The sequence below is a fragment of the Patella vulgata genome, chromosome 4 (assembly GCF_932274485.2).
Source record: "Patella vulgata chromosome 4, xgPatVulg1.2, whole genome shotgun sequence".
Taxonomy (NCBI): Eukaryota; Metazoa; Mollusca; class Gastropoda; family Patellidae; genus Patella; species Patella vulgata.
In genome coordinates, this window is record NC_065882.2 from 8311232 (window position 1) to 8325864 (window position 14633).

At 37.6% G+C, this 14633-nt stretch overlaps 2 protein-coding genes across 6 annotated transcripts in view; both read left to right on the forward strand.

Annotated features, from left to right (window-relative positions):
* Positions 1-224: 224 nt before the first annotated feature.
* On the forward strand, positions 225-9641 carry LOC126819115 (ATPase ASNA1 homolog). The gene is made up of 8 exons (XM_050546989.1): positions 225-358; positions 1368-1515; positions 2757-2811; positions 4024-4117; positions 4508-4658; positions 6333-6440; positions 7623-7823; positions 8826-9641. The coding sequence occupies exons 1-8, from the start codon at positions 234-236 to the stop codon at positions 8949-8951; spliced, it is 1008 nt and encodes a 335-aa protein (XP_050402946.1). The 5' UTR covers positions 225-233; the 3' UTR covers positions 8952-9641.
* A 2122-nt stretch (positions 9642-11763) lies between these two features.
* Positions 11764-14633, forward strand: part of LOC126819094 (aminopeptidase O) — a 55075-nt gene continuing 52205 nt past the window's right edge. For all 5 annotated transcript variants that reach the window (XM_056100406.1, XM_056100407.1, XM_056100409.1 and 2 more), the window contains exon 1: positions 11764-13626. In XM_056100406.1, the coding sequence (XP_055956381.1) occupies positions 12542-13626 (1085 nt within the window). In that variant the 5' untranslated portion in view covers positions 11764-12541. The remainder of the gene's footprint in view (positions 13627-14633) is intronic.

Consider the following 14633-nt stretch of genomic DNA (forward strand, 5'->3'; position numbering starts at 1 on the left):
CACTGTACGTTCATAGTTTCCTTGAAATCTAGGCCCCTACGCGTTGTTCTAAGAATAGCATCGATATTCATAACTAGAGTTGTCACCCTTGTAATTATTCAAATTATTGTTATGGACTTTGATTACATATCATAGAATCTTATAACATTTTCAACCTTTATCGGTCGATCATAATGTTTCGTTGAGTGGCAACTTATCTTACAATTTTAAATAGAGTTATCTCCCTTTTAAAAATGGCAGCCATGGACGGTGGAACTGAACAAGAATATCATCCTTCTGTTCAAAATATTATTGATCAGACATCATTAAAATGGATATTTGTCGGAGGAAAAGGTGGGGTTGGAAAGACAACAACAAGGTACCCACAATAGTTTGTTTCTTAACAACTGGACGACAAATGAAAGCGCCAGTCTCGTGTTCTAATGAAATTACGTGGAGTTTTTTTTGTACCGGTTTTAATATTTCGTCAGTAAAATAAGATTTATACAGTATTAAGTAAACATGAATATGCAAGTTCAAATAACTGAATTTCAAATGTCACTAATGGTTCAACAAATATACATCAGTTTGGCTTTCATTATTGTTGGCCTACCCATAATGTTGACGTTGTTATATAAGGGAATATAATTTTATTCATTGCTGACGTGTTATTTTATCTTATTTATTATTATCATATAATTAACTTATCAGTTTCTCTATTTTGGGGTATTTATTTTACTATGCCCACAAGTTGTGTTATTGAAGTACTCATTAGCTTCTGTCCTCAGAGTGATATAGGCCTATAATTCCCTCATGGTTTTATTCGTGTGCACATTGTATCATGAGGTCTGTCATTCATTCAATCAACTGGCATAGTTTCCGATTCCCCGGTTGTATGTGACAAGGAGTATGGTCACCTGTCCAAACTCGTGGGTCTTCTCCGGGTCCTCCGGTTTCCTCCCACTGCTAAAGACCCCTACTCGTATGCAAATTATTGAAATAAAATTGAACCATATGTTAGACCCGAAATGACCTACTTTGTGTCAAGTGGGCGCATGTTCGATCCCTGCTTTGGCTGAAAAGGTTCGTCAGGATCATCCGACGTGGTTTCCCCCCTTGTCAGTGGTGCAGGACGGGGGGGCCTGACAAGGACAGCTGTCTATATGTTTGGAGGAACAAAAAACTGAGGTCCCATGTATACATTATCATGCACTTAAAAGATCCTTTGGCAGTTGGAATTTGATATAAGAGTAGGCCATAGTGCCACTGCCCGGGCAAAATTTCCCTCATAACACACTGTATGGCATATGCCGGTCTTCATTAGCCCAGTATAGGAGCAGAACAGTAGGACGTTAAACCCCATTTCATTTCATATTTTATGTTTACAGCTGCAGTTTAGCCTCACAATTAGCCAGTCACAGAGATTCAGTTTTAATAATCTCCACGGATCCAGCTCACAATATTTCAGACGCAATGAATCAGAAGTTTTCAAAAACACCATCTTTAGTAAAGGGATATGAGAATTTGTATGCTATGGTAAGAAGTTTAAATATATATGTGGCTCTCATTTTCTGTTTGAGAGAGAGAGAAATGGAGTTTAATGTCCACTCGACACTGACTAGGTCATTTCGGGACTAACATATGGTTTAATTTTATTTTAATAATTCGTTTGCGCGTAGGGGTCTTTAGCAGTCGGAGGAACCGGAGAAAACCCACGAGGATGGACAGGCAACCCTACTCCTTGTCACGTACAACCGGGGATTCGAAACCACGCCAGTTGATAGGGTGACCCATGTACTCACAGAAATACAGTCCACCGCTGATAGTTCGAGACTACCACTGAAGCGTGCACATTTGCCGTGCCGAGACCAACTTTCTGACAGATGATACTATAAATAGCCCTTGCAATTCTCTACAAATCTATCAACTATTACAGCCGTAAAAAATTTATTGTTGACGATTTTGAATAGCAGTAAAATTAAGCTTCTTGGTTATTACAGCAGATTTAGAAATTACATTCGTTTCATTTTTTAAATCGCTTTATATTAACTGTACCGTTAAGAGCGGCATCTTTTGGTTTAGTACAAATAATATCTCTGAATCACTCGGGTTAGACAGGAACATGATACTAGCAGTAGTTTCATTTTACTTTTACAAGCTTCTTAAAACGATTGTTGAGCTACCTATGTGCTTATTTCTAAATTCAATTTCTTGTTCTAGCTTTCTGTTATGTTTCGTAAAAAAGTAGTCTTGATTATCCCGACCTGTCAATCAGACGTAGAATGGTCGATAGACTGGTTAAGCGAGACTAATTTCAAAACAAGGGCACGTAACCTATCTTTTACTCAAAAGTGTCTGGATGTTATGGACAACTCTTGGAACCAGTTTTCAGTCTATTATTTATACATGATTAATGGTCATAGCTTATTAAGTACAACATGATCGTTTATTTAGTGACTATAATTGTGTGAAACTGATTTGGGGCTTCGCATATATATAAATATTGTGGCGTAATTGTCGAGATATATGGAGATATTTATTTATGGTGGGTCACCCTACAGTTGACTCAATGACAGGACTTATGATACAGCGCGTGTCCTAACCATTCGGCCATCCAACCCCCTATTTTCTGGTTGCGTTTGGTGGCTACACTAGGACTGTCCAAAGGCTGAAATTTGGGATACAGCTTGTGACAGAGGACTGGTGGCTTTGCACTACCTCTTCCAGTTTCAGAGTTATTCTACTCTCAGTTCACATGTTAAATTTTTTTTTTACAGGAAATCGACCCAAATTTAGGTGTATCCGAGCTACCCGATGAATATTTTGAACAAGGTAGGTTAATGATTTTTAAATCTAAATCAGAAAAATAAATCAGATTATATGAAAATCCCACTACATTACATTATGACAGTGATTCTCAACCAGGCACAGGTGTGGCGCGAGATCTTGCTAAGTGTGCCGCGAAATTTTTGAACGGCACAATCAGAAAATGCGAAGAACCACGTGATCCCAGTTAAGCATTCACTGGTGTCTAATGCTAAGTTCATAGCTGTGTTTTTCTTTATTTAGTTTGAGTCATTCTATGTGTCTATGACTAGTCTGTGTCTATGGTCGTATGCCATCTATGCCTTGCCTTGTTTTTATTTTGCAAGATTTAAATATATTTAATATATATTTAGCCAGGTGTGCCACTATTTTTCATGTGTTCCAAGGTGTGCCGTTGGCACCAAAAGTTTGAGAACCACTGCATTATGGTATAAACTCTTTATCACCTCTTATGCTAGGTTCACACTATCGCAATTCATGCTACGACTGAAATAGTGGTTTTAATCATGGTGTTCCTATCAAGTCTTGCCATATGTTGAGGTCAATTATAACAATTGTATTGATAGAATCGAAATGTGTCCGAACATATCTGCAGGTACCAGATCGTGGACTCAAATCAGGACAAACCGATCGTGACTCATCGCACAGCAGTGAGAACCTAGCATTACATGTAAAGATTGACTACACCAGGTTACCTGAATCAATCAGAGAAAAGTGATGTGGTCATTCTCGAAACTGCACGAAACATCTGCTTCCTAAACGACCTCAAACCACCCAAGTTACAGGTCCAATTAAACGGCTATTCACATATGCTAGGTAGCAAAAGCAGAAGTTTCTGGCTGTTTTGAGCTGTACAGGTAAATGGTGAATATTTTGGTAAAAAATACACCAGAATATACAGTATTGTTATATTTTATTAGGGGTGGTTGGATGGCCGAATGGTTAGCACCTGCACGTTGTATCATAAGGCCTGTCATTGAATCAACTTGCGTGGTTTTGATTCCCTGGTTGTACGTGCCAAGGGGTAGTGTTGCCTGTCCAACCTTGTGGGTTTTCTCTGGGTCCTCTGGTTTCCTCCGACTGCTAAAGACCCCTACATGCAAGCGAATTATTGAAATAAAATTGAACCATATGTTAGTCCTGAAATGACCTACTTTGTGTCGAGTGAACGTTAAACCTCATTTCTCTCTTTCTCTTTATGTATATATTTTTTATTAGGCGATATGGTGAACATGGGAAAGTCTATGATTGGTGAATTATTAGGAGCATTTCCAGGAATAGATGAAGCAATGAGTTTTGCTGAAGTTATGAGGTAAATATAGCTTTTGATATCTTCATGGGATAGTTTTAACTCAAGGGTATGTCAGATTTTGATTGATGCAAAAAATATTTTATTTGGAAGTAGTAACTAGTTAAATAGCTTTCTGTTTGGTTCTTACACATGGTCGATTCCCCGATTGTACGTGACGAGGAGTAGGGTCGACTGTCCAACCTTGTGGGTTTTCTCCGGATCTTCCGGTTTCCTCCCACTGCTAAAGACCCTTACGTGTAAGGGAATTATTGAATTAAAATTAAATCATACATGTATGTTAGGCCCGAAAATGATCTAGTTTAGGTCTTGTGGATCTCTCTCTCTCTCTCTCTCTCTCTCTCTCTCTCTCTCTCTCTTGATTAATATACCAGTATTTGTTTTATTTTTCAGACTAGTAAAAAATATGAACTTCTCGGTGGTAGTGTTTGATACAGCTCCAACAGGTCATACATTAAGACTTTTATCTTTTCCAAGTATCATAGAAAAAGGTTTAGGAAAATTGTTACGCCTTAAAAATCACATCAGTCCATTCATTTCACAGGTTCGTATTAATCTTGTATTAGTAAAACAGCATGTCAAGCATTCGATTGTTAGTTTATAGATTTGGTTTTATAGAAATTGACTAGATTAGGTATTGAAATGAAATTCTGTCGCGCGTAAGTATATAAAATGAAGACGTGCCTGCAGTGTGCTATGAGGGAAAGTTTGCCCGGACAGCAGCGCTACAGCCTACTCTTATATCGAATTCCATCTGCCAAGGGATCTTTTACGTGCATGCCAATGTGTACACGACACCTCAGTTTATTCGTCCCATCCGAACGATTAGACAGCTGTCCTTGTCAGATCCTCCGTTCTGCACCACTGCAGCACCACAGGGAAACCACCCTGACCAACACCAGGGGGGTTGGATGGCTGAATGGTTAGCGTGCGAGCACTGTATCGTAAAGTCTGTCATTAAGTCGACTGGCGTGGTTTTGAATCCCCGGTTGTACGTGAGAAGGAGTAGGGTCGCCTGTCCAACCTCGTGGATTTTCTCCGGGTCCTCTGGTTTCCTCCCACTGCTAAAGACCCCTATGCGCAAGCGAATTATTGAAATAAAATTAAACCATATGTTAGTCCCGAAATGACCTAGTTGTGTCGAGTGGACGTTAAACCCCATTTCTCTCTCTCTCTCTCTCTCTGACCAACACCAGGCTTGAACCTGCGACCTCCAGACTCACTTAACCACCGTGGCTCCCAAGTAAATAAAAAGAAATGATATGGAGTGCATCTCCGCTGCTAATGAAGATGGGTATAATCCATGCGGTTTGATATGAGAGAAATTTTGGCCTGACAACTGTGCTGCGCTCTACTCTTATTTCGGTTACCAGCTGTCTGTGAATGTTTATGGTGTTAGCAGTGGTAAACAAGGAACCTTTGTTTTTCATCCCATCTGTTGCCCAGGCCTTGGGGATACTCATATAAAAGAGGAGAATGTGAGCAGAATTGTGTTCGAGTAATTGACAATTTTGCATGACGTATGCAAAGTTTGTCTCCAACGCCACTTGGAGTATATTTTAGAAAGAACATGACTTTAATACAATGGGGAATGATCGTACACAGTTTAAGTCCAGCAAATTTAATAAAAATTTTATGGGTTCTGTTTTTTTTGCGGGGTCACCCTGTATATATTTTGTAGATAGGAGGTTTACTGGGCATTTAGGATATTAATGTTGTTAGATTAAACATACATTATGCAAGAGCTAAATCTGCCTACTGCAGGTCATTCTTTAGGGCTGAAATGTTATGTAAATTATTAATTAATAATTAGACATTAATTAACTTATCCAGACTATAATCAACCCTCCATGCCATCTTATGTGTTGGATTTTCACTGGATTTGAATCCGATCTGCTGCTCAAGGCTCATTGATGATTAAATCCAAAAATGGCTAATCGAGACTATGTTTTTTATCGTACCGACTTTAGTAATGATGATCGAGGCTAGGTCCAAAATTCAATCGCTAAATTCTCGCTTCATAGTTGATCAATTTGACCGAAATTTTCAGCAAATTGCCTTTACATTATCTAGTTTTTAATTATTATAGTGAGAACTGTCAACTCTTTATCCAATCTCCCATAATGTATCTTTAATTGATTTGTTTATATATTTTATAGATAAGAGGTATATTGGGTATGTAGGATATAAATGTTGTTATATTATGTATATTTTATAGATAGGAGGTTTATTGGGTATGCAGGATATTAATGCTGATCAAATGTCATCTAAACTTGATGAAATGTTAGCCACAATCAGACAAGTTAATGAACAATTTAAAAATGCAGTAAGTAATGGTTTACTTATATTTTAATATTTTTATCCAAACTTTAAAATGAATTTTGATTTGGGTAAACAAGTTCGACAACTACATCTAGAACAAGCTTTGTTGAATTCCAGTCATGAGCTGTTGATATTTGCGAGGCAACAGGAGAATAGGAGAACAGCGATGGTGCTATAGTGGTGTTCAGATCCCTGTGTAATTAATACATACAGGCCCCTGTGGAATTATTATGGATTGACGCTTATATCATTGTTATGTACAGACCCCTGTGTGATTAATATGTACAGACCCCTGTGTGATTAATATGTATAGACCCCTGTGTGATTAATATGTACAGACCCCTGTGGTGTTAATACATACAGACCCCGGTGGGATTAATACATGGTTTCATGTACATACCCCTGGGTGGCTAATTTGTAAGGTTGTTATGTACAGTTGCCGGTGGTGTTTCTATGTAGCCATGTAGCCATGTTTGTGAATATTGGGTTTTGAAAAAAAGCCTTTTTTACAGCGTGCAAAATGACTAATGGGTCAGATCGAGTTACATTCATTTTCCATAACACTAGGTCTTGACCGGCATATATGGCCAATGTGGAACCCATGGTACAGAACCTTGTAAATATTACGTACGGATCCTGTAGATTTATTACATACAGATCCCTGTTGTGTTATTATGCACCATGTCGGTATTAATAATCTGTCGTATTAATTATGTAATATATATTATTATTTATTTGTTTAACATTTTTTTAAGATTTTAAAACTTTAGAAATAGAGCTTTCCAAGAAAGGGGTAAGCGTTTTTTATGATGTACAAACACCTGTTGGGATATTATGTACAGACACCTGTTGGGATGTACAGACACCTGTTGGGATATTATGTACAGACACCTGTTGGGTTATCATGTACAGACACCAGGTCCCGAGTCCACAAAGCATTCTTAGACTTATGTTAAGAATTTACTCAACTTTCAATCATTATTTATGAGAACTTTGCACATAGTTTCTTATTGATGTATTTGATACATTAAAACAACAAAAGTTTTATAAAGGACTATATTTTAGATAAAATAATTCGAACAATGCTGAGAATGCTTTGTGAACTCAGGGCCTGTTGTGATATCATGTACAGACACCTGTTGGGATATTATGTATCTGTATTAATAATGTGTTGTAATAATTTCAGGATCAGACGACGTTTGTTTGTGTGTGTATTGCCGAGTTTTTATCGTTATATGAGACGGAGCGTTTAGTTCAAGAACTCACACGTTATAGTATTGACACACATAATATTATAGTCAATCAACTTCATTTTCTCAAGAAAGGGGAACAACCCTGTAAACTCTGTGGAGCTAGAAGTAAAATACAGAAAAAATATTTAGATCAAGTGAGTAAGGCTTAAAATTTAGTGGGGGTGGGGGAATATGGCGGAATGGTTAGCGTGTGTGCGTTGTATCATAAGGTCTGTCATTGAGTCAACTGGCATGGTTTTGATTCCCCGGATGAATGTGAGAAGGAGTCCAACCTCGTGGGTTTTCTCTGGGTTCTCCGGTTTCCTGCCACTGCTAAAGACCCCTACGTGCAAGTGTATTATTGAAATAAAATTAAACCATGTGTACGTCCCGAAATGACCTAGTTTGTGTCAAGTGGGCTTGCGTGTAGGGGTCTTTAGAAAATAGAGGTAGTCAGAGGAGCTGAAGTAAACCCACGAGGTTGACTCGACTCCTTGTCATGTACTAGCTGGGTATCCATACCATGCCACTTGACTCAATGATAGACCATAAGTTCTAAAGCCAACGCATATGGTTTAAAATTTGCAGTACAAGATAAAATGAAATGAAATGGGGTTTAACATCCCACTGTTCTTCTCCGACACCATAGAGCGTGCTATGAGGGAAATTTTGTCTGGACAGCGACGCTATAGTCTACTCCTATATTCGATTCCAACTGCCAAGGGATCTTTTACGTGCACGCCAATGTGTACACGGGACCTCGGTTTTCTATCCCATACAAATGACTAGACAGTTGCCCCTGTCAGTCCCTTTGTCCTGCACCAGTGACAAGGGGAAACCACGTCGGAATATCCTGATGAACTTTCTCGACCAATATAGGAATTAAACACGCAACCTCCAAGCTACCAAGCCAGCATTTTACCCACTTAGCCACACAAGCTCCCCACAAGAAAAGTAGTCATCCCCGTCCACAGACTTATGTAGAAAAAGGTTGGAGTTTAAATCAATGACTTTTGGTATTCCATTATTTTAGATCGATGACTTATGGTATTTCATAATTTTACATTGATGACTTGTGGTATTCTATTATTTTACATTGATGACTTGTGATATTCTGTTATTTTACATCGATGACTTGTGACATTTTATAATTTTAGATTGATGATCTATATGAAGATTTTAACGTGACAAAGTTACCATTGCAAGAAGAGGAAGTTCGAGGAGTAGAAAGAATAAAATCTTTTTCTAGATATTTATTAGAACCGTATTCACCAGATCGATAGTGAATATAATACAACTTATTGATATTATTGTACATATATTCGTTAATGTTAAAGATCCATTATAAAAGAGATAAATCTTCCTATTGCAGGTCTTTTTTTTGGCTTGAAATAATACATAAACTTATAATTAGACATTTATTCATGTGACAAGCCCATAATCAACTCTCGTCTGTCAAACCTTGTGGGTTTTCTCCGGGTCATCCAGTTTCCTCCCACTGCTAAAGACCCCTATGCGCAAGCGAATTATTGAAATAAAATTAAACCATATGTTAGTCCCGAAATGACCTAGTTTGTGTTGAGTGGACGTTAAACCCCATTTCTCTCTCTCTCTCGTAATCAACTCTCTGGACAATCGGATGGCAGTGATTTATGATTTAAATAGTATAGAATGCCCGCAGGTTTAAAAATTAATCAACAAAATGAGTAATCAAGACTTAATTTCCTTTATCCAGTAGCATAGCTACGATAATAAACTATCAACGCTACATCTTCCTACACTCATAACTATCCTCAGAAAAAGTAATTTGAATGAAATTTTAATATATTCATTTTTCATTATCTGTTTTGAACTATTATAACAAGAACGACCAGCTCTTTATATAAATCATGCATTATGTATCTATAACAGTGTATTGATTTTATTGTACATACATCTATATATAATATTTTAAATTATTATTCTGTGTGTTTTTCTTGTTTATTTTTTGTAAGTTTTACTTTGTGTACAAACCAACACATAAATTATCAGTTTGATTACAATACAGATCTATATTTCGTTTCGTTTTTGTTATACTTTAATGGCCTCTCCTGTCGTGTCAGGGGTCGTACGAGCGGCTATTCACCCTATGACGTCAGACATTGATTAATCAATCAGCGTTAGCGTTTCTAGTGGTTTACCCACAGTTGCGTGCATGTCACGCCAAGAAGTCGCCATAATAGACTGTTTCATTGGCTTATCCTTCACTTCAACCAATATGCCGGTAATATAACAATTTTTCCAGATCCTAGTGTAGTAAAGACAAGTAAAAGGAAATTTTGAACTATAAAAAATGAAATGAAATAGGATCTGTGTTTTAAATAGATTGATAAATTATACAATCTGAAGTGTCTGGCTCTCGCTTACCAAATTGCAAGATTTGACATTTTTCAGTTTTTCTAATCGATTCAGATTTAGAGGAAAGTCCAACATTAAGGTCCTGCTTTTTGTTGGGTTTCTAGAATTTCAAATGTTCAGAAATTTGTTCTGTTTTTCTGATAAATTTGGATTTCTGACTCAACCAGAGCAAGTCATCCATCACCATGGAAACAAGTCAGACATTTTAGACTGGGCATTATACTGTAAATAATATTGAATAAAATAATTAAACAGGCATTATATAGAGATAAATCTGCCAAATGCAGGTCTTTTTTTAGACATTAATTAACTTACCAAGACCCTAATCAACTCTCGATGCCATCAGATAGTCTAGATTTTCAATGTATTTAAATACTATTTGCCATTGATGATTTTAACATGGATAATCAAGACTTTGTTTATTATCTAACAAGGGTAACAATCGAGGCAGTTGGAATTCGATATAAGAGTAGGCCATAGCCGCTGATCGGGCAAAATTTCCCTCATAGCACACTGTATGGCGTATGCCCTTCTTCATTAGCCCAGGATAAAGGAGCATTTCATTTCATTTCATTTATCTAAATCTTACATACTGAATCTTTAATGTGTATTACTATCTACTTGATACCTTGTAAGTTAATTCTGGTCTATTCAGATTTGAATCTTTGTACTTGTATATTTCCCTTTAAAAACATCACGTTTTATTGACCAATTTCCAGTTCATTACCAAATTACTGGCTATTTCTGACTCAAACTGGACTGAAGGGTTGGTTGGCCGAATGGTTAACACGTTGCATCATAAGGTTTGTCATTGAGTCAACTGACGTGGTTTCGATTCCCCGGCTGTATGTGACAAGGAGTAGGGTCGGCTGCCCAACCTCGTGGATTTTCCCTGGGTTCTCCGGTTTCCTCCCACTGCTAACTAAAGACAACTACGCACAAGCGAATTATTGAAATGAAATTGAACCATGTGTTAGTCCCGAAATGACCTAGTTTGTGTGTGGACATTAAACCCATTTCTCTCTCTCTCACTCTCAACCCAGATTGTCATCAATGACTAATAGGAAACTAATCTTATATTTTGATTGTTAAAATTATTGAATTATGTGAATATGTGTATTTTCCAATTGGGTATTTCCTTAAAAACATCACAGTTTATTAGCCCATTTCTTCAGATTATATGCACCTACTATGTCAAGCCTGATTGTTTATATGTATCTCAGATGTAAAGAAAATCTGTACATTTTAAAAAAAAGATAAAATTATTGTTACTTAATTTGTCAGAGACACAAGTTAAATAATACATTTTACTATATAGATATCCAATTTACGAAATTTAAATGAAAAGTAAAGAGAACTGTGGCAAATATTGTTTTAATTTTATTTTTTAAAAATAAGATGGATAATAATATTACTTTATTTGTCAAAGACACAAGTGGAATAATAATGAGCCAAATATTTTTTTTAAATTTATAAAATTACAAATGTGTTATCTCCCTTTATGGAAACTTTAACGTTTAGAAAATATAAACAAACACCGTGGGAAATCTCATGGCGAATTTACAATTTGTGTGTTATTTTGAAAATACAGTCATGACAGTTGAAAGTGAGGGTGCATATCGCGATATGATGTTAGTTTTACATGCAGTTTGATATCGATGTAAACTGTTGAACTTCTGAAAGGGAGAAGTCTTATAACGTTATTTAGAATCATTAGTAAGATCTGTACTGTATGATGATATACGGAGAGAGTCGTGTCCATTATTAAAGGGGCGTTATGGAAGATTAGATAAAGAGTTTTCAGTTCTAACTATAATAGTTAAAAACTAGATAATGCAAAGGGAATATGCTGAAAATTTCAGTCAAATTGCTCCACCCTGAACCGAGATATTATCGATTGAATTTTAGGCCTAGCCCCGATCACCAGCTCATACCTCTTGCATAATGAATGTACCGGTATGTTTATAAATATTAATATATAACTAACTTCCAGTTTATGGATGACACGCTTATGTTTGTCTTTCTTGGTCAGTTTTGTCTTTTTTACATAGCGAGATAAGGGTTATACCAGAACTTGAAAACGAAACGAAGTAATACTAAGTTAGGAGTTACGACTGCACACACTCAATATCCAATGCAACACTGTCAATCGTTGGATGTTACTGGCGTTAGTTTGTTCTTGCCCTTGGACCATTTAAATTGCAATTTTCAATAGGATATTTATCGGTCTGTTCAATTATTTGTGTACCATATAGAGCTGATAGCGGATCGCCCTAAACATAACAAACATGGTTTGAAAACAAAATTTCTGCCGTGGGTCTACTATTATTTTATATAAAGACCTTGTATCTCTATACCTTTCGACCGAAATTTATAGGCTATCCATCGCGAAACCCCCCAAATTTTCTTCTGGTAGTTTGTTAGTTCGGATCTATCGTCTGTTTTGTGTTCAAGGTTTATAGTGTTATATGTTAAGATGGCCAATGCCATTAATTCAACGACGGGGCATGAATTAGATCTACCCCTTTCCGCAAATATCAGAGATATTATTGTCCACCATTTTATACTTGACTGGAATTGTGACGTAAAAGGTACCAAGTCTATCATTCTCTTCTTGCGGCCTGCGACGGATATCTCTAATGATGCTGTTAAACGAAATATGTCGGATGAAATAACTAATGAGCACCAACCCAAACAATCCCCCCAAGACATTTTGGCGTCAACGACGTGTAATCCAACTGACATCGTTAAAAGTAAACAAAATCTGACAGACGAGCAGCACTCCCAACAATCCGACAAAGACTTCTTTGGGCACACTACAGGAAACTCTAATTACACCGTCAAAAATAAACAGATTCTGTCAGATCCGGGAACTAGCGAGCATCGCAACAAACAATCAACCCAAGACTTCTTGGGTAAACAGAATCCGTCAGATCCGGGAACTGACGAGCAACACCCCGAACGATCCACCCAAGACTTCTTGAGTAAAGAGAATCCGTTAGATCCGGGAACTGACGAGCACCGCAACAAACCATCAACCCATGACATCTTGGGTAAACAGAATCCGCCAGACCCGAGAACTAGCGAGCACCGCAACAAACAATCAACCCAAGACTTCTTGGATAAACAGAATCCGTCCGATCCGGGAACCAGCGAGCCCCACAACAAACCATCAACCCATAACATCTTGGGTAAACAAAATCCGCCAGATCCGGAAACTGACGAGCAACACCCCGAACGATCCACCAGAGACTTTGTGTTAATATTAGACTGCTGTGATCTCGAAATTATTTCTGTGGAAGAATTAAAACGTTCTGATAGTTTTAGGGTTCCACACACCCATGTTGAAAAGAAAGCTGACATAAAAAATGAAAACGGGTTTTATATGAGTCACATGGATCAGAAAGGACAACCTTTAGAATTTGTGGTTGAAAAACATTGTTTGAAGACATGGAAGCCCGGCGTGAGTTCGGTTTCAAGTTTCCCGGAAGTTGTACAAATTAAATATGCCATAACAGCAAATGGAAAATCTTTTAAATGGACCAAAGATGTGGATGGGAAGTAAGTATAATCAGGTCTTTCTTTTAGGTAGATAATAATACCGGTTTGAAGTGTATTTATATTTGTTGGTGCATCGCAGTTTTCGCCAACCTGTTTGGGTTTTAGTTTGAAATATCTGTCCGAAAATGAGAAAATTCGTATTTTCTGAAATAACGCAAACTGGTGACTGTAGGAAGCTAAGTAGTTAGGGATAAAAACAAAAAGGTAATGCGTTGATTGTTATTGAAATATCGAATCCCCGGTTGTACGTGACAAGGAGTAGGGTCGCCTGTCCAACCTCGTGGGTTTTCTCCGGTTTCCTCCCACTGCTAAAGACCCCTACGCGCAAGCGAATTATGGAAATAAAAAATTGAACCATATGTTAGTCACGAAATGAACTAGTTTGTGTCGAGTGGACGTTAAACCCCATTTCTCCCTCCCTCTCTCTCTCCCATCTCTCTCTCTCTCTCTCCCATCTCTCTCTCTCTCTCTCTTTCTTGTTATTGAAGTATCTGAAGTTGGTGCTAGTAGCAAGCTGCATGTATGTGGTTATGGCTATGATTAAATATCTCTGCTGCCGACGTATTTCAAATTTGTGTTTGTGGGAGCAAGCTGATTAAGTTTTGTGGTAAACATCCAACGTGTACATTTTTATTGCTAAGTTTTGCAAACACGGTTAATAGGAGTTATCTCCCGTGTATCGTACCCCAGCTAAAAACTTCGTGGAACTTTCGCGGCCAACACCCGGGTCGAACATGCTGGTTATGGACATAACAGCCCTAAACCAAAACGGCCCAAAAAATTAGACATAACGCCCAAAAAATTTAACCAATAATTTTGGCCGTTAAGACCAACTTGTTTGGCCGTTGTGTCTAAAGTAGAACTGGTTTGACCAAATTGGATTTTGACCGTTATGGCTTGAGGCCGTTATGACCACATCCCGAATCGGCACACTTAGGTTAGTGAGACAACACCATACGCAACAAGGCCGCCGTAACTCCGGGCTCGGTCACGAATACAACATGGTA